The sequence below is a fragment of the Chelonia mydas genome, chromosome 14 (genome assembly GCF_015237465.2).
Source record: "Chelonia mydas isolate rCheMyd1 chromosome 14, rCheMyd1.pri.v2, whole genome shotgun sequence".
Lineage (NCBI taxonomy): Eukaryota > Metazoa > Chordata > Testudines > Cheloniidae > Chelonia > Chelonia mydas.
The window spans coordinates 24,792,095-24,812,870 of NC_051254.2; the positions used below are offsets into that span (position 1 = coordinate 24,792,095).

Sequence of the window (20,776 nt, forward strand, 5' to 3'; positions counted from 1 at the left end):
ACACCTACAGAGGTAAGCAGCAGCTGAGTGGAGATTCTGAGGATCTCAGTGATGTCTAAATCTTGGGCTAATGTGCCTAAAACCTTACCTGGATCTGGACCTTAGGGCCAGATTTTTAAACATATTGAGGCACCTAATGATGCAGTTAGGCAGCTACTGGGATTGTCCAAAATGTTTAGGCACCTATCTCCCACTGATTTAAAAGACAAAGGGACTTAGACTCCTAACTCACTTATGCACTTTTGAAAGTGTTGCCCCAAATCTCTGGCATAGTCAACACACAGTATTTCTCAGATGATACAATGGTTTTCTACACCTGAGCTTTAAATTTGTATCTAACCATAATCACAGCTCACAGATTCCAAACCAGCATTTCAAAGCATCCATGTAGTGGTGCAGAGTAAAAGGGGCTCAGCAAACCTTCACTTTTGTGTTTCCTGACTTTGGGGTGTTTCATTATAAGCTCAGAGGCACTTACAGGAGCCAACAATATAATTTCAGGAAGTTCAGCCATTTAATGGCAAGGATCATAATGAAAACTAGCACTGGGACATTACACTTTAAAAAGGGAGGGTTTTCTGTAAAAGGTCCCAAAAACTTTAACATCAAAAATGAGGAAATTAAAATCCTTTGGATTCAGCATGGTGGCTGCTCATGCATACCATAGCAGCATCATGGAAGATCTATCTATGCCCCTGAACTCAAAAGAGAAGCAGGAAGGTTGAGTGACAAGGTACAGGAGGTTACTGAAGCCAAACAGGTATCTTTCAAAAAAGTCAAAAATCAGCCCAAGTGAAATGAATAAAAAGGAACCCCATCTACACTGAGTGAAAAATGTAAAATTGAAATTAGGATGGTTAAGAATAGGGTGACCAGATAGCAACTGTGAAAAAACGGGACAGGTGGTGGGGGGTAACAGGCAGCAATATAAGAAAAAGTCCCAAAAAACGGAACTGTACCTATAAAAACAGGACATCTGGTCACCCTAGTTAAGAAGGAATTTGAAAAGTAATTAGCCATAGTCAAAAAAACAATGAGGAACACAGCAATTGCCAGACTGAATCAGACGGTGGCCAGCGTAGACGCTGGAACTAGGGGTGCTGCCGCGCCCCCTGTCTTGAAAGTGGTTTCAATCATATACAGCGTTTCCAGTTTAGGTCAATGGCTCTCAGCACCCCCACTATACAGTTTGTTCCAGCACCCTGGTGGTTGGTGCCAGATGTGTCAGAGGAAGGTGTAAGAATCCCACCTATTCAGGTGTGGGGTAATCTGCCTTACACATAGGTCTGAAGCCCTTAGGATGAAGGGTTAATCTTCCTTCCAATTTTTTATTGTCATTAATTATTACCACTCTGGATATTCTTGTGATCCATCTCAACGTCCAATCTCTTTTTGAATCTTGCTAAATTCTTCGGCTCAATGACTTTCTGCAAGTGAGTTCTACAGGCTACTTACAAGTTATGTGAAAAAGGATTTCCTTTTACCAGTTTGAACTTCCCACTTCGTTCATTTCATTGACTTTTCCCATGTATATGGGTTGTGAGATAGAGAGAACAGAAGCTCCTGGTCTCCCCTCTCTAGACCATCCATTATTTGATAGACTTTTAACATGTGACTCTTATTTCTCTCCTTAGCAATGTGACAATCCCAATCTTTTCAATCTTATCTTCAGATGAGGGTTTTTCCAGGCCTTTCTCATTGCTCTTCACTGAACCCCCTTCAGATGTAAGATATCCTTTTTGAGATGGGATGACCAGGACAGCACACAGTATTGTGAGATAACTGGTGGCTCTGCTGCACCACAAGAGGGCAGAGGGAGCACGTAAGGAGAATAAGCGCATTGCAAGGAAGCTATACCGAAGGTTGTGGCAGAGTCTATATCACTGACAAATTTTTAATCAAGAGTGGATGTCTTTCTGAAAGCGCTGCTCTAGGAATTATTGTGGGTAAGTTCTATGGCCTGTGTTATGCAGAGGGTCAGACTAAATGATCACAATGGCTCCTTTTGGCCTTGGAATCTATACTATTTCTCTGGCATCAGTTGTCACAAGAGGGGGCTCAAGGAGGTGCCTATCCTTTTCAGGGGATAGAAATGAGGCCCTGACACAGGTGGGGCTATAAAAACAGCTGATGCTGAAACAAATCAGCAATGATCAAGAAAAGGGGTGAGCAGTGAGGTGGCAAAGCTTACAGAAGACACCAGATTGTTTAGACTAGGCCAGACCGGAGAAAGCACTGAGGAGCGTCCAACACCCCTGACACTGACAGTTGGGCAGCACTAGTGGAGATGAAATTCAGTCGTGATAAATGCAATGTTGTGCACACTGGAAGGAAAAATGTGAAGTATCCACACCCCTCACTGGGCTCTAAATTAACTCCCCCCACTCAGGAACCAGAGCTGGCCATTGCTGTGGACTCACTTCCATGAAAACCTCTCTTCTATGGGCAGTGATGGCCGTAAAGCAAACAAAGTGTGAGGGCACTACAGGAAAGGAATAAAATATAACACTGATATATTATAATGCCATTATATTAATCCATGGTTCATGCTCTCCTGTAGAACTGTATTTAATTCTGGTCACTCTATTGAAAAGGATATAGTGAAAATAGAGGGGATTCAGAGACAGGCAAAGAAAATGATTAGAGGCCTGGCTAAACTTTTTTTAGGAAGAGGGGATGAAAGGATTGGGATGGGTTAGCAAACAATCAAGTACATGTCAAAATACAGTTAAGCCCATTAAAGACTAAAATGTGCACAAAAAGGAGAAATTTGCACATGGTACTTACAACACCATGTTTTTAAGAACATGGTATATGAACCAATAAAGTTTGGAAACCACTGATTTAGAGAGAAGATGAGTAGGGAAGCCTGCCAAACAGTCAGTGGGGCCACTGGACAATCGAGGTGCTAATGGAGCACTCAAGGACAATAAGGCCATTCCAAAGACGCTAAATGAATTCTTTGCATCAGTCTCCATTGCAGAGGATGTGAGGGAGATTCCCACATCTGAGACATTCTTTCTGGGTGACAAATCTGAGGAACTGTACCAGATTGAGGTGTCAATAGAGGAGGTTTTGGAACAAATTGATAAATTAAACAGTAATATGTCCACAGGACTAGATGGTATTAACCCAAGAATTCTGAAGGAACTCAAATATGAAATTGCAGAACTACAAACTGTGGTATGCAACCTATCACTTAAATCAGCTTCTGTATCAGATGACTACAGGATACCTAATTGACACCAATTCTTAAAAAAGGTTCCAGAGGAGACCTGGCAATTACAGGCTGGTAAGTCTAACTCCAGTACCAAGCAAATTGGTTGAAAGTATAGTAAACAATAGAATTATCAAAGTGGCAAAGAGTCCTGTGGCACCTTATAGACTAACAGACGTATTGGAGCATAAGATGAACAGACACACAGATGAACATGATTGGGTGGGTAAGGGTCAACGCGGCTTTTGTAAAGGAAATCGTGCCTCACCAGTCTATCAGAATTCTTAGAGGGGGTCAACAAACAGGTGGACAATATCAATCCAGATGATATAGTGCATTTGGACTTTCAGAAAGCCTGGACAAAGTCCCTAACCAAAGGCTCTTAAAGCCAAGTAAGCAGTCATGGGATATGAAGAAAAGTCCTCTCATGGATCACTAACTGGTTAAAAGGCAGGAAACAAGCATAGGAATAAATGATCATTTTTTAGAATGAAGTGAGGTAAATAGTGGGTTCCCACAGGAATCTGTACTGGGACCCGTGCTGTTCAACATATTCATAAATGATCTGGAAAAAGGGATAAATGATGAGGTGGCAAAGTTGGCAGATGATACAAAATTATTCAAGATAGTTAAGTCCAAAGCGACTGTGAATAGTTACAAAGGGATCTCACAAAACATGGCAGATGAAATTCAATGTTGATAAATACAAATTCAAAAAAACGAACAGAATGTTAGGAACCATTAGGAAAAGGATACATAAGAAGACATAAATATCATAATGGCACTACATAAATCCATGGTAGGCTCACACCTTGTATACTGCGTGCAGTTCTGGTTACCCCATCTCAAAGAAGACATATTAGAATTGGGAAAGGCACAGAGAAGTGCAACAAAAACGATTAGAGGTATGGAACAGCCTCCATATGAGGTGAGATTAAAAATACTGGGACTTTGCAGCTTGGGAAAAAAGGTTAAAGGCAGATATAATAGAGATCTATGACATCATGACTGGTGTGGAGAAAATGCATAAGGGAGTGTTATTTACCTCTTCACATAACACAAGAACCAGGATCACCCAATGAAATTAACAGGCAGCAGGTTTAAAACAAACAGAAAGGGAGTACTTCTTCACACAAAACACAGTCAACCTGTGGAACTTGTTGCCAGGGGATGTTGTGAAGGCCAAAACTATAACATGGCTCAAAAAAGAATTAGATAAGTTCCTGGAGGACAGGTCCATCAATGGCTATTAGCCAAGATGGTCAGGGATGCAACCCCATGCTCTGGGCGTCCCTAGCCTCTGACTGTCAGAAGCAGGAAGTAGACAATAGGGGATGGATCACTCCATGAGTGAGTGTCCTGTTCATTCCCTATAGAGCACCTGACATTAGTCTCTGTCAGAAGACAGGATACTGAGCTAAATGGACCACTGGTCTGACCCAGTATGACTGTTCTTGTAAGTAAAAGGGGACATGATAACATAACACAAACTGGCACAGAGCAAGTATATTGGGTGCTCCTATTAACCCTCCTTCTTAAGACAGAGCAAAGGGGCAGTCACTGAAAATGAAAGGCAACAAATTTCAATCTGGTAAAAAGAAACTTTTTTATGCAATGCATAATTCAGCCACGGAGCTGATTTCCACAAAGTACTGCTGAGAACAAACGTGCCACTGGAATCCCAGAATTAGGCAGTTATATGGAAGGGGAGAACATCTGCAGATAGCACAGTTATGAGAGATAAGCTCTGATCTGATCCTCTATTCCTAATAGTGGGTGCCTCATCGGGGACAGGAAGCACTGCAGGGAAAGTAGATTGGATGGAGCTGTCAGGACAGGGAGTGCCACGTGTGTGGTGAGAGCTGGAGGCCGAACAGTGCATGGCTGTGGGTTGGCTACCAGTGCCCAGGATGAAGGGCGGGGGGGAGGGGGTCTGATGGCTCTTGTTCTTTTCAGGGGAGGGAGTGAGCACTAAAAGAGGGAGGGGCCCACTCATATGCACAGGTAGGACACGGGATTAGAGAAGCCCCTTCACCTTCATTACCGCTGGGATCCCTGAGGCTGGATCCCTCAGAGCACTAAGGCCTGGCCTACATGCAGCGTTGGTATTGGTTTAACTATGGCAGTTGAGGGTGTTACTTTATACTGGGATAATTAAATGAGTACAAGCCCTAGTGTGGACACAGTTATGCCTGTGTAAAAGGACTTACCCAAGTAGAAGCACCTTTAACTGCATGCACATTAGGAGGACCATATCATTGTAATCCCAAGGGGTTAGAGTACAGAGGTTTCCTTGGAAAGATATTGTTGGACTGAGGAGTGCCAAGGACTCCATGCTGCGTCTTGACCCCAGCCTCCTCCCGCTGAGACCAGGGAACTCAGCCCAAGCTTGACCCTTGTCTCGAACCTATCACTGGAGACTCCTGAAGCACTTTACTTACATTACTTAATTGAGCCCCGCAGCCCCCTGTGAGGCAGGAATCCATTACTTTACCCATTTGACAGACTGGGGCCTGGTCTACGCTAGGAATAATCCACACTCCTGAGTGACATAGTTAATCTGACCTAACTGCTGGTGTAAACGGTGCTAGGTCGACGGGAGACTTCTCCTGTCAACTTAGCTACTGCCTCTTGAGGAAATGGAGAACCCCTCCCATCAGCATAAGTAGTGTTTTCATTGAAGCGCTGCAGTGGTGCAGCTGCTGTGTTTTAAGGACTGTAGACAGTCCTTGGGAAACTGAGACACAGGGAAATGCGCAGTGACTAGTCTGGAGTCACACAGTCAGTCGGCAGAGCTGAGGAGACACCACAGAAGTCGGGGCACCCTGCCCTGTGTTCTCCCCAACAGGGTCCATCTCCAAACACATAAGATGTCTTGAGCAGACTTCTGTTCAGTCATTTTTATCCTAAATGCACCTCTGCCTCCAGGGCAGCTAGCCCCTGAGAGGCGTTAATCTGACGAACACCAACTGCAATACTTACATCATAGAACTTCTTCACCATCTCCATCTGCATTTTATCAAATGTGCTGAAATCTGTCTCATCAACCATCTTATCCCGGTACACACGGTTTGACTCATGCAGGTAGAGCTTCACCAAGTCTTGGGGAGCCTTCAGACACTCCAGGGTAGAAAACAGAATGCCCTGTAGAGAACATACACACACACACACACATCAGCTACACACAGCACACCCAGCTTCTCCTGTATCTGCACTAACATGCTGGGTTTGAGGGTGAAGAGCGACAAATGCAGAGCTACTGTGGTAAGCATGCAGCAGGACTGCTCAGTAACTCCCTACCCAACCAGCCCCTGGAGAATGCAGACTGTGTTCCCCAGGGCTTCCCAGTGTGCCTGCAGCAAAGCATTTTGTGCTGCTTTTGCTTTGTTATGTGCACGAAAGACTCCAAAGATCAGTACAAAGAATAATGGCAAAGACGGTCACAGGCCATGGAAGATCTGACCTAAATACTTCAGCACCATCCTACACTGCAGTCAACCATTGTGCACTGCACTGCTGAGGAATGCTAGCCCTTGGGCCAGCATACGAATAATTCCTAACTCCTACAAAGACCCGCCCACCAGCAGATCTCAAAGCACTTTACAAAGGAGCTTCGTATCATCATCCCCATTCCACAGCTGGGGAAACTAAAGCAAAGAAAGGTGTGTGACCTTTGGGGAGTCACTTCAACAGGCCAATGCTGTAGCCAGGAATAGAAGCCAGGCCACCCGAGTCCCAGTACAGCACTCTATCCACTATGCCATACCGCCTCCCTGTACCCCCAGCCCCAGGAAGATCACCCCAGTCCATGGGCTCTTCCCCCTCCCTGCCTTGGCTGCCAGGACAGAGAGTGCGGCTGGGAGGAAGAGGGTGTGGTTTGAGTTTCCTACCAAGAGAAGATTAGAAGGTGCAGTGGGCGTGGCCCGCCCACCCACCCAAGCAGATGTCCTGCGCCCAGCAGCTGGGGTGTTAGTGCTCTCTGGACCCCGCTGCTCTTGAGGGGAGAGGCACGGCGGAAGCCACTACTCCTGGGGGCAAAGGGGTCCCCTGCTGCTGTTGTTGCCTCTCTGGGAGGTAACGGTGGTCACCTGCCATTACCACACTAAGTGAGCAGCAGAAACATGCAGGCTCTGGAGTGTCTAAACCAGGCCCTGCAAAGGTCTTGGCCAAGTGCACTGTGACTGAGGCTCAGGAGACCTCTCCAAGCTGCACCAACTGCTCCTCAGCCCAGAATCAGGGCCCTTCACCTCCTCAGCATCTCCCTTGTGCTGCCAGCCAAGAGGGAAAAACCAGTTTGGAAATCTCGAGTGAGTAGACTTAAAAAAACATAAAATAAGTGACTTTAATTAGGCATGTGCTGTCTAGAGGAAGTATTAGCTGCTGTCAGCTTACAACAGTGTGTTTACAATGCACCCTATTAAAATGCATAAAAGAATGATATTTCAAAGAGATGACGCCTATACCTAAGCCTATTAACAATACATAAGGTTTTTAATGACATGAATTAAACATAAAGCTTTATTCCTTATGTCTAATTATTTATACATAAAATATAAAATGCGCTAAAATGCAATCTAAAGTGCTCTTGCTCATCAAGTGCCCATAGGTTGGTTGGGGTTTTTTTACATTTGAGGATTGGCAAATTGGAATATTTTTTTTTCTGAACCAAACTGTGTTTTGAAAATAGCTGACACCTGAAAGCTTAGAAGGGTTCTGTCCAGCATGTCAGCCTCGGGATGACAGGGATCACTGGGCCTCTCTGAAACCATCAGGTCTGGTGACAACCTCCAGGTCTTAAAGAGACAAGGTGGGTGAGGTAATATTTTTTTATTGGACCAACTTCTATTGGTGAGAGAAACAAGCTTTGGAGCTTACACAGAGCTCTTCTTCAGGTCTGGGAAAGGTCCTCGCAGCTCACAGCAAAATGCAAGGTGGGAGAGATTGTTTAGCATAAGTAGTTAGCATGTACTGTAAGGGACCCTTCAAGGTAGAGTGGCCCGTTAACACCTCTGCAGTCACAGGACAAAAAGAGGGTTTAGCGGGTTATAGATGGTTGTGACAAGCCAGAAATCCAGTGTCACTGTTCAGTCCATAATTTTTACTCTTTAGAAAAGTTATGAATTTAAGCTTCTGTGCCTGTCTGTTTATGCAAGTTTTCTTTGAGGATAAGAACCGAGAGGTCAGGCACAGAGTGATCGCTTTGTGAAAAAAGTGTTCGTCCACAGGTGATGGGGTGGTTTTGTCCTTTATCATTTTCCTGGGTGAATTTACTTGAGAGGGTAGTGATTGTCTGGATGGATGGAGCTGCCAATAAGTTTCACTGTTCTGCCTAGCACATGCAGCTAGTTTAATAGATCTTGGCAAAGATTGTGTGTGTAGCATCCAAGCCCTTCTCTGAATGAGCTACTTACCTCTGAGCATTGATGTTAGCCTTACAAACCATATAACGTGATTATCTCTACACAAGGAGACAAATCACTACAACAGTGCAGTTCAGTCCATCTTATCCCCCTGCGCTTCCACAGCAGGTTACACCTGCCTCTAATAGTCCTCAGCAGCAGCTCCCCACACTCGCAAGCTGTTTTGCTACCACTACACTCATTAATAGCTCCCTTGGTCTGGGAGCAGATGTCTTCACAGCCTGTGGCTGCACATAGCATGATGACAAACATCAATCAAATCGTATTTACATGTCAGCGCATCTGTCTGGCTCCCAGTGCCGGGATGAATGCAGGCAGGACAGGAGCATCCCCATGGATGGATTTACAGTACAGAAACCCTGACTTCATTAGTGGGTCCAGACCTTGGTCTGAGATATATTAACTAACCAGGCAAGGCCCTAAGAAAACAGTTCAGATAGGCTGCAGCATGCACTTAGCCACTGCCCATCTACAGTGTGACTTGGTGGGGTTGCTGGACAAGACTCGGCTCCCAGTGGAAAGGAGCCCTGAATGGAAAACCAATCGTTGCACTTTTCTTGGTTTATGACAGTGGTTCTCAACCTGCGGGCCACTTGAGGTCTAATCAGCACACAGCTGCAGTCCATATGCCATCCTCAGAGCCATTCAGGTAGTATATATATTGTGTGGATGTGACCCACATAACACAGAGAACTGCATATGCGGCCCACAATGGTAAATAGGTTGAGAACTACTGGTTTATGTTTACTAGTTCACCCATGCATATCGTTTGGGATGAAGCGTGCAGCCCCAGAATTACTCTCTGGTATGGCCTAGGGTACCTCATGGCTCTGTGTTACACCGCTAAAGAAGCAATCTTTCTATACCCATGGGCTCCTCTGAGCAGACATACATTCAGTACTACATGGCTGCAAGGGGTTCATGTGATGGAAGACACCAGGAAGTTCCTTCTTCCTTCTGCTGCTACCATGGCACACATGAAAGACATTGCATCATCTTCCCATGGAAATACTGCTCCCCTAGACAGCAGAACTAGCAACAGTAAAGCCTTCTGTTGGGAATGTGCGTGCAGTACAGCCTTGGAGCAGTCTGGACCTCCATCGGCCTTTCCTTTGCATACTGCCATATGCTAGGAATAAATATACTGGGAATAAACAGATGATTTGCAATCTTGTTTTTCAACTGTTTGATGTTTAATAATTCAACACTCTAAGCATTCATCCAAAACCTGAATTATCACCACACTCATTCCGGACTTGAAGTGCAAAGAGGTATAAAATGAACCATGAATGCTGGGTTTGCTTTGTTTTGCTCACAGTTCCTATCTCCTGAGCACTGCATCCTGTAAAACAAAGTAATTGGTTCACTGGGGCTTTCTGGACAGGCAAGCAAAATTTTGTGGAGGAAACGGAGAAAACAGGACAGATGGCTCCTAGCCTCCATTATCATAACTATGCCCTGCTGAGATGATGGCCAGTAATGCCATGCCAGGGGTCACAGCACAGCCTTCCCTGCTTGCTAGGGGTATGGATGGAGCCCAAGATTATGATACAGTGGGCTGATGAGAGGCGCAAAGGGGGCTGCGAGGAGTAAACGTTGAAGTTTCCCTAGCACAAGGGTAAAAATCACAGCTTGTACTGTATAAAAATGATCCAGAAATAAATGACTTTTAATCCTCTTAGTTCAATTACAAATTAAAATAATTTCAGAAAATAGCTGGCTCTGTGAAGTGACCCTTGTCCATGTGGTCGACATGGAAGGAATAAATCTAGGTACTGTTATTACCTCAGCAGCGGGGTGGGTGTTTACAAGCTACTCCTCCAGGGCTACTGTTGTGTCCTGTGTGCACACAACAGGAAGAAATCACACAAGCACAGTCAGGTTCCAAGTCAATAGTGAGTGAGCCCTCTAGTGGTGCTCTCTGTGTTCTCTTTAAAGAGACAGTCCCAGTTCCTATACACTACAGCTACAATTCTGGGTTGTGCAATGGGAGAACAATGACACGGAGGGTCAGGGAAAGAGAGGGGAAAAGCAGTCAGCCAAACTGGAATAGAGTATGCATGGAGAGTCAGAACACATACACCCAGCCTCCATATGGCCAGCCACCAAGAACAGGCTGTTGGGTTTTCAGTGGGGTTGTTCCCAGCTCAAGCAAATGCAGTGTGTCACCATGTCTGGGAAAGCATGTGGACAGCGTTCCCTTAGGAGTCCTTTGGCACAGCACAGTAAGGCAGAATAGCCTTTCTCCTATTGACAAAAACAGAGCACAAGCCATTTCCAGAGCATTGTCCTGGCGCTGCTTCGGAAGACCTGGAAAGGCATTCTGGGAATGGCAGGCAAGTCACACAGTCGCAGTCCCACAACAGAGAGAGACATGAATTGGAATAGGGATTTCCTGAGCTGAGATAGCTGGGATCAAGGGACAATGGAGGAGGCAAGACTGATATGAGGCCTGCCTGCCCATAAGAGCCCATGTAGTTGAGCAGTGCTGATTTGCTAGTGTGTGTTTGTCAAAGGTACTTTTTATATGGCCCCAATTCCCATAGCCTCAGAGCACCTCTCTACCTTTAGTGTCGTTAACCTGACAACACCCCTGTGAGGTGGGGAAGTACTGTTCTACATGGCGAACAGAGCTCCAGAGCCTCTAAGGTATTTAGACTCCTAATTTCTGTTGAAATCAATGTGAGTTTGGAGCCTAATGACTTCTGAGGATCTGGGCCAGATGCTAAGTGACTTGCTCAAGGTCACAGAGGAACTCTGTGGTAGAGCAGGGACTTGAACCCAGCTCTCCTAACTCTAGGCTAGCATTTAGCCAGGGACCATCCTCCCTCCCAAGCGATGAGCATCTCTGTTGGTAGGTGATGTATGTAGGTATGTCACTTTACACTCTAGCTCCTAGGTTTTGTGGGTTTGAGTTTTGCATTCTTGTCTCTTGGTCCACAGACAGCAGCTGCACGCTCCTGCCACCAGTTTGGGAAACAGTCTCATTATTCCTATTCAAAACCACAAAGGAGTGCCCACAAATACATTCCACATGCCCTTTTCCATTCCATAGCAGCTCTAAATGTACTTGCCTATTGGCCAAAGAAAGCCCTGTCATAGAATCATAGAAGATTAGGGCTGGAAGAGACCTTAGGAGGTCATCTAGTCCAACCCCCTGCTCAAGGCAGGACCAACACCAACTAAATCATCCCAGCCAGGGCTTTGTCAAGCCAGGCCTTAAAAACCTCTAAGGATGGAGATTCCACCACCTTCCTAGGTAACCCATTCCAGTGCTTCACCACCCTCCTAGTGAAATAGTGTTTCCTAATATCCAACCTAGACCTCCCCCACTGCAACTTGAGACCATTGTAATGTCCCTCCACTGGCTCAGTGCTTCCAGTTGCAACTCTCTCCTGGTCTTCCTGTTTCTATCCAAAGCAATTGTCAGTTTCTCTTCTGATTTATCAAAGCCAATCCCCAACTCATCTCCCTATCACTTGGCAATTTGTCCAGTGTGCTCCTGTGGAGACGAGAGCATTCTAAAGCAAACCAGGTATCGGGCAATAGTCTGCAGGGTCACATCCATGCTGTGACAAGCTGTTTCCAGGGTCACTTTGGCATGCCAAGTGTAACAAGTATAGCAAACCACCCTGTAAACGTATTTTGCCCTAATTATATAATGCCAACTCATCACCTAGCCGCTGGACCATTGTGGTTCATCCTGGCCTGGCCAAAGGGTGACGAGCAGGTGAGCAGTGGAGGAAATCACATCCAATAGCAATATTTGGGACCTGTGACCACTGCTATAGAATATCTTGTAGGTGCTCCAAGTCCCAAAAGGAGGGCACTAAACATTCTTGTCTAGTCAAGGCAAATTTGAGCAGCATTTGACACAGTGTACTCAGGACTGCCAGAAGAACCTCCAGCCACGAGGTTTGTGTCAGGTTCCTTCACATTCAGCCATGTCTTTTATTTGTGTAGCGTAAACCCTCTAGCATTTTGGAGAAAAATGGAGTGAATTCCACTAGGATTCACCTTCAGTGCAATCCATAGTGAGTCACTCTCACTGTGCAACACAGGCCATTAGCCTGCCAATCAAGCTGGCGTTGAGTATTACATATACAGGCACTTTGAAAGTCTGAACAACATAAAAGCAACAAGTCAGCAGATCTCTGTCAGAAACGATTTCTGCAGATGGCTACTTTGGAGCATCCTCTTCTGGGTAATATTCACATACACAGGTAGACTTGCATTCACTCATTCTCCATTAGCAGCAGCAACTGAGGCAAAGGTTCCTGGAGTGAGACAATTAGCACAGTCCTTGTAATAAGGACTGTCAGCCTGTTTTGAGAAAAGTAATCAGGCAGGGATTGTAAGTCACTGATTCAATATTTAGCTACAGCTAAGATAATGTGATAATGACAGATTCTTTCAGCAGATCACAAGTGGAACAGCAGTTAACCATCGGTGCAGAGTCAGCAGTAAAACAAGACAGAGACAGAAAGTTCCAAAGGTAGAACCCTCAGGAGCTTCAATTTGCATAGGTTTTGTGCCACATACCTGTTACCATGAGCTGCTCCTGCATTTAGAAAATAGCTGGTGGAAGAATATTTGCTAAAGGTCCTTTGTAAATGAAGCTATTATATGCTCAAGCACTTGATTGTTTATTCAGGATTAAACTGAATTTTAAAAGGCCTTTATACTACTGCCTACAGTATTGGCAGCTGCAAATTTCTTTATCCATCCAAAGGATAAGGCAAGTGAGATTTCTCTATCTGCTTTTCCTGATGACTGAGGATTCCACGCTATGGCACAAGAATGGTTTTTGCATTTTCTGTTTTTCAGTTTATGTAGCTCGGTGTGACTGGAAAAGCAAAGCCAGAGCTCAGTGCTGATTTCAGTGCTCTCCACATCAGCTTCCACAGGGGCATGTGGGGGGGGGGGTGAGGGCTCCGGCTGGGATTGCGGGCTCTGGGGTAGGTTGGGGAGGAGGGGTTTGGGGTATAGGAGGGTAATGTGGGCAGGGACTGAGGGGTTTGGAGGGTGGGAGGGGGATCAGAGCTGGGGTGGGGGGTGGGAGGGGGTCAGGGGTACAGGCTGCGGACGGTGCTTACCTCAGGCAGCTCCAGGAAGCAGTGGCACGTCCCCCCTCCGGTCCTATGTATAGGTGCAGCCAGGTGGCTCTGCGCACTGTCCCATTTGCAGGTGCTCCCCCCGCAGCTCCCATTGGCCATGGTTCCCAGCTAATGGGAGCTGCAACGCCGGCGTTTGGGGCAGGGGCAGCGTGTGAAACCACTGGGCTGCCCCTATACACAGGAGCCGGAGGGGGGATATGCCACTGCTTCCAGGAGCCGCGCAGAGCCACGACAGGAAGGGAGGCTGCCTTAGTCCCACTGCTCTGCTGACTGGACTTTTAACAGTCCCGTCAGCGGTGCTGACCAGAGCTGCCAGTGTCCCTTTTCGACTGGGCGTTCGAGTCGAAAAGCGGACACTTGGCAACCCTAACCATTTTCCTCACTCCTCAGCTGATTTCATAGGCTTGAATGTCTAACAAAGGGCAAACCACATGGGCAACAGGGAAATGAACTTCAGGCCCCGAGATCCTCCAAAGTATTTAGGTGCCTAAGTACCCTGGAGGATCTGGGTCTTAGTTACCACGTGAAAAAATATTTTACTCCAAAAAAAATGTGTGTTGTCATTTTCTTGGAAGACTGGACTGAACGACACATGGCGCATATGCAGCCCTGGTGAGGTTGCATACCTCCCATTAATGTTAATTGGTGCTGGGCTGGCGGAGAGAGGGGACCACACTCCCATAAATTCCACATCCTACCTTTAGTCAACCTTCGAGTGCCCCAGGAGGAAAGCTACTGCACTTACTTGAAAGACATTGGAGAAGTCTCTGAGGTTGAAAATATAATGGAATTTGATAGCCGTTGGCAGGAAAGTAGCAGCTACTTTCTGGTGCAGGCCCAGTGCCACGTGTATCAGCTGCTGAGAGGATTTCTGCACAGGCCCAGAGAAATGCCCCCGTTTCAGGTGCTGAGTTAGAATGACACTGTAGATAGTGGACAAAGCTTCCGATCCAGGGAAGGAGAGAGCAAACACACTGAAGTGGCGCTGGGGAGGGAAGAAAAACAAAGAAAGGTTTCAGACTGGGTTGGCCTCCTTTTTTGCTGAATGGGGGTTTGGGCTCATTGAGCTGATCAGAAAGCAATCAGTATTTTTACTGTGATTTCTCATCCCAATAGTTCAAGCTGATGAGCCACTTCTGAGGCATCTGCTCCCAAAGGGTGGAACTGTCAACTGCATTTGATGGTCATTTTGTTACAGATTTAAAGTCAAAATGGCAAATAAACAAGCACAGTGAATTAATTTTGCTGATTTCCTGGGTATATTTTAGAAATGTGCAGCCTCCATTGACTACGAGAGACCTGTGGGGTCCCGAGCACTTTGGAAAATCTGGCCGTTTTATTCAGGTGCCCAAATAGGAGTTAGCTCTCTGGAAAATCTGGTCCTTTATACCAGGATAATATTTTGTCCAAAGGACAGTATCCTTCATGTAAGGTGCTGTATTCAGACCATTACTCAAACAAGGGACTGTGGGTTCCTTGTCCCTCTCAGTAAGAGCCCGGCTGACGGAGATGGGTAAGTCACAAGTTTTCAAGAGGTCAAAATATCTCATTTTACCAAACTATGGCAGCTCATTTAAGGAGGTCAGGATGCTGGGTAACTCCTTTCACAGAGGGGATGGTCAAGAAATGGGGACAAATTCGGCTCTCAGTTCTACATGTTCACATAAACGTTCTAGTGGCACCTGCTGGATTACATGTATGTAACCGCTGAGAGCGGGATACAGTTCCCATGCAGGATACAATGCATCAGGTTGTTGTGATCCTTCTCCTAAGTCCTATTTGAGATCCCTATTTCTCTTGTAAGTACTAATAAAACCCAGTGTGTTTTCATTCTGCTGCCTGCCAAGGTGACCTGGGTATAGCTGACAGATACTTAGCAATTCCCTGACCCCTCTGGGGCTCATTTGGCAAATGCTATCCCACCAGTGTCAACAGACAAACAGTGCACCTTGTGATAAGAGAACACCTTTCACAAGTTAAATAGGACAACATAAGAATGGCCATACTGGGTCAGAGCAATGGTCCATCTAGCCCAGTATTCTGTCTTCCTACAGTGACCAGTGCCAAATGTTTGAGAGGGAATGAACAGAACAGGGCAATTATTGTGTGATCCACCCCATGCTGTCCAGTCCCAGCTTATGGGAGTCAGAGGCTTAGTGACACCCAGATCATGGGGTTATATCCCTGACCATTTTGAATAATAGCCATTGATGGATCTATCCTCCATGAACTTATCTAATTCTGATGTGAACCTCATTACACTTCTGGCCTTCACAATATCTCCTGCCAATGAGTTCCACAGGTTGACTATGCATTGTGTGAAGAAGCACTTCCTTAAATTTGTTTTAAGCCTTCTGCCTATTAAACATAGCAATTGACCGACTGGATCAGAGCTGAGATCCAGCTAGTGCACTACCCTGTCTCTGACATTGGCCAGAACCAGATGCTTCGGACGATGGAGCAAGCAACCTGGCCCAAAGCAGATGTGGTATGATCTGCCTCCTATGTTAGGTCTCCTCCTAATCCCTGACAGTCAGTGACTGGCTTAAGCCCTGAAGCATGAGGTTTAATATCTCTTCCCAAATTCATGTTAGCATTAGCTATTATAACTCTGGATCATCTTCCTTCCTGTTTTCATTGTATTTTATCTCTTTGGCAAAGGAAAATGTAACTGGTTGCATGAGGATTTTTACAACCCAAACCAGAGAAAATGAGTACCTACATTCCAGGGATAACACTAGATAAATAAAAACAAACTCAATCTGTATTACTCTGAAGGATGTTGGCTGGCTGGCAAAAGTGAAAGTCCATCTCAAACTGTGAGCAGTAATGTGTTAGGAAATATGGTGGGAAAGGGGCCAAAAATGAGGAATAAGGGACAATTCTGCTTTCTGTTCCATCAGTGTAAATTAGAATAACTCCACTGATTTAAATGAATTTACATGGATGTAAGTGACAGCAGAATTTGGCCACGTTTCTTAAGGCTGGAGTGTTAACTACAACGTCATGGCCATAATCTGCCCCTCCAGGTTATTCTTTTAAAGACCATTCTGATGACATTCTAACTCTCCCAATGATTTAATAAATTAAAGTGTGTCAATTAATGGACTCTACCTGAAGCCGTGGGTTGATGGTGAAACTCCCTGCAGTGGGGTTCATACATGATACGTACTGCACGTTCATGATCTCCTTCAGGGACAGTTTGTTTCTGTCGTACCTGTGGCAAACAAAGCAACACAATAATTGCGGCCAATTAGCAACAGACTTATAGCAGCACACCCTCTTGTCAGGGCCAGGCCTGGAGCAGTGGCAACACACCTGTGTAACCCAGATGACTTCAGTTCATGCACCAAGACTCAGAATCAAAGACTATGCTCTTTGGGACAAGGACTATGCCTTCCTGTGTGTCTGTACAGTGCCTAGCTCAACTGGCTCCTGATCTCAGGTGAAGACTTTTAGGCACAACAATTCCTATTGTTATTATCCCTCGGTATTACATCATGAGGACTTTTTTTTAAACAAACAGCCTTTACAACATACAAGATCTTTAAGCATAGAAAGTGGAAAGCTATTGTCTAAAATTTATCCCCATGAGTCACCAATAAATCCTGACCATGATCCAACTCTAGGATTGATTAGTCAGAATTTTTGTGAAATTTTGCAGAATTCCTGTATTGCAGGTGCTCAAATTCACTTGTTCTCCAACAGTGCTGTTCTCTGGAGGTCACTGATCATGATGTCTTGCAATCTAATGTGTTCTTGAGCTGCCCATTCATACCCTTACAAATTGCTCCAAGTGATCACGGAGATTGTATTTGTTGTAGTTTTTCATTGTTTTCCTCTTCATGGCAGAGTTCTTCATACTTCACCATCTTCTCTTCTTGTTTCTTTTTTATCTTTCTGTCTGCTGGGATGGAAATAGCAATTAACAGGGTCTTTTTTTCTACAACAACTCTGTCCAGCCTGTTTGCCTGCACCATTCGTCCTGTGACAACTGCCAGATCCCATAAAATCTTAGCCTCTGCATTCTCTGGAGCACTTTTGATTTGGTGGTCATAATACCACATGGCTTGTTTACATCAATACTTGCCACAGAGGCTCCAATGCAGACACTTGGTGATTTCATTGTGTCTACTCTGATATTCTCTCCCAGCCAGGCTCCTGCAAGTGCTCAATATATGTTCCCCCACCTCTTCTTTTTCAGAACACACACTGCAGTTTGGGGAGCAGTTCCGTCAGTCAATTTTGTTTCTAACATAATTACGTCTTAAGGACTGTTCTTGTGCACTCACACTGAGGCTCTTGGCCTTCTTTTCAGGTATCCTCCTACAAAACATGAGTCTGTTAATCTTTGATCACTAATGGGTTCGAGCTCTCCACCACTGTCTGTGCATTGATTTCTGTGTAAATCTTTCCAAGTCTTTCTTTGGCAGTGTGCTTTCTCCTTTCCTTTATGCTTTCTTGGGCTGGGATGCACTCTGCCTTAGCTTGTTATCGCAACTAGATGATCATTTACTCTGGCTGACTTCTTACATATTTTGATATTATATAGTATTCTTCATTGTCAATTGCTACCTCTCCCTATAGCACACCTTTTGCTCCATCGCATCGTTGGATGTACATCCTGTCCATGTCTTGATATATATTCATTATTCTGTATATCACCAGGAGGTTTCTTGTTTGGACATCATTTTTTTTTCTTCTCTTGACTCCACTTGATCACACCGGCAGTTATCCGGGTAGTCAACTGACCCCAGATTTATAGCTTCACCAAATGTTTCTACATACGTCATCGCTCTCTGCATCTCCTTTTGTGATGGTCCATATAATTTCAGATCAGCCATGTAAAACAAATGGTTAACTGGTTGTTGCTCTTCGCTGATTTAATAACCGCAATTTAGCTCACAGAGAATTCATGTCAGTTGCGGCATCACTACCACGAACAGCACTGGTGATAAGTGCTTGAAAGATTCCTCTTTTAATTTGGATGCCATCAATGAGAGTCCCTTCCTGGCTGAGCTAAGTGTTCCAGTTAGCTGTAGATTGGGGCACAAAGGAAATGAACTTTGGATGAACCTATTGCATTTTCAGTGTCTCAATGATCCACGAATGTGGAACCCTGTCATGTGCTTTTTGACAATAGATCCACAGCATCTCTCAGTTTTTCTTTTTCTGTTTTGCATCTTCTGTGATCCTCCTGTTCATCCTGAGGCAGTCCTGATTCCCTTCTTATGTCACTGTGAAGCCAAATTGTTACTATTAAGCACTAACTAAAACCTGCAAGCTACCCCTCCCCACATATAGAAATGGGAATGGAATGGTGCCTTATGTCATTGTTTCAGCTTCCTGACTGGGAACGTGGAGGGAATCCGACACATAATGCATGTATTGGTGACAGTGCTGTGTCTGAGTGCATCGGTGAGAGTCTTGCAGTTGTGCACATCCGCCCAGCCCCAGGGTAGCACTCCACAGTGCCAGAGCTGGAGTATCAGATGTCTGGTTTCAGAGTAACAGCCGTGTTAGTCTGTATTCGCAAAAAGAAAAGGAGGACTTGTGGCACCTTAGAGACAAACCAATTTATTTGAGCATGAGCTTTCGTGAGCTACAGCTCACTTCATCGGATGCATACTGTGGAAGCTGCAGAAGACATTATATACAAACAGAGACCATGAAACAATACCTCCTCCCACCTCCCTCTCCTGCTGGTAATAGCTTATCTAAAGTGATCATCAAGTTGGGCCATTTCCAGCACAAATCCAGGTTTTCTCACCCTCCGCCCCCCCACCGCCACACAAACTCACTCTCCTGCTGGTAATAGCCCATCCAAAGTGACCACTCTCTTCACAATGTGTATGATAATCAAGGTGGGCCATTTCCTGCACAAATCCAGGTTCTCTCACCCCCTCACCCCCCTCCAAAAACCACACACACAAACTCACTCTCCTGCTGGTAATAGCCTATCCAAAGTGACCACTCTCCTTACAACGTGCATGAAAATCAAGGTGGGACATTTCCAGCACAAATACAGGTTTTCTCACCCCCCACCCCCTTTTTTTTTTCCAAAAAACACACACACACAAACTCACTCTCCTGCTGGTAATAGCTTATCCAAAGTGACCACTCTCCCTACAATGTGCATGATAATCAAGGTGGGCCATTTCTGGTCTCTAAGGTGCCACAAGTACTCCTTTTCTTTTTATCAGATGTATGTGTCTGAGGAGCATGTGTACAACAGAGTAAGTGTGCTATACACACACCAGTCCTAAAGTATCATCTATGAATAAGGACAATGCAGTTCAGCTTCCAAACACAGTTGCACGGATTTGACACCAGGTCCTCCCTTGGCAAGTAATTTTTCCCCTTTAAGAAACCATTTTCCAACATTGAGTCTAGGTACATGAATCTAGGGCTTATCTGCAACTATTTCAATATGAACTAGCAAGGGATCACTGAAACTAAACAAACAAATGAACTATGAGCACCTCTGAATAGGAGACAACAGGAAACTCTACAGATTTTTGGACACCAAAGCAATTCACAGTTAATATGGACCTGCTAAATGTTGTTAGTGACGCCTCTTCTGATACTATTAGACTCAACAAGAGCATGTGGGAATAAGTGTCCAGTGCCGTGGTAGCTCACAATAGAGACAGAGCTGAGTCCCAGCTCCAATTCCAGGTCAGGCACATAACCGTTCAGACATAACAAACTGACAGTGGTTAGGCCATGGGCGTGTTGACGCCACTGCCTCTCATGCTGACCAGTATTGTCCCATTGTTTCCTTGTACTCTCCTGCTTGTCTATATCCATCTGTTGTCTCTTGTTCTGTGTCTGCACAGCACCTAGCACAATAGGGCCATGGTCCCAGGCTGGAGCTCACAGGTACTATTATTTTTATTAATTATTATTATTAATTATTTTTATTATAGAGAGAGGTATGACCCACACAGTCCAGATCTGGATACACATTGCCCCAAGGCGTAGGAGGGTTCTGACCCATTCTCTACTTTTCATCCACAGTT

The 20,776-nt window shown here is 45.2% G+C and overlaps 1 protein-coding gene across 3 annotated transcripts in view; it reads right to left on the minus strand.

Moving 5' to 3' along the window:
• Positions 1-20,776, minus strand: part of DNAH9 (dynein axonemal heavy chain 9) — a 379,511-nt gene that overhangs the window by 214,468 nt on the left and 144,267 nt on the right. For 2 of the 3 annotated variants that reach the window (XM_037913877.2, XM_043527698.1), the window contains exons 40-42: positions 16,869-16,971; positions 14,500-14,739; positions 6,200-6,361 (exon numbers count right to left, since the gene is read on the minus strand). In XM_037913877.2, coding sequence (XP_037769805.1) covers positions 6,200-6,361; positions 14,500-14,739; positions 16,869-16,971 — 505 coding nt within the window. Of the gene's footprint in view, positions 1-6,199; positions 6,362-14,499; positions 14,740-16,868; positions 16,972-17,072; positions 17,091-20,776 lie in introns of those variants that run through there. The other variant, XM_043527699.1, reaches the window with a different exon arrangement.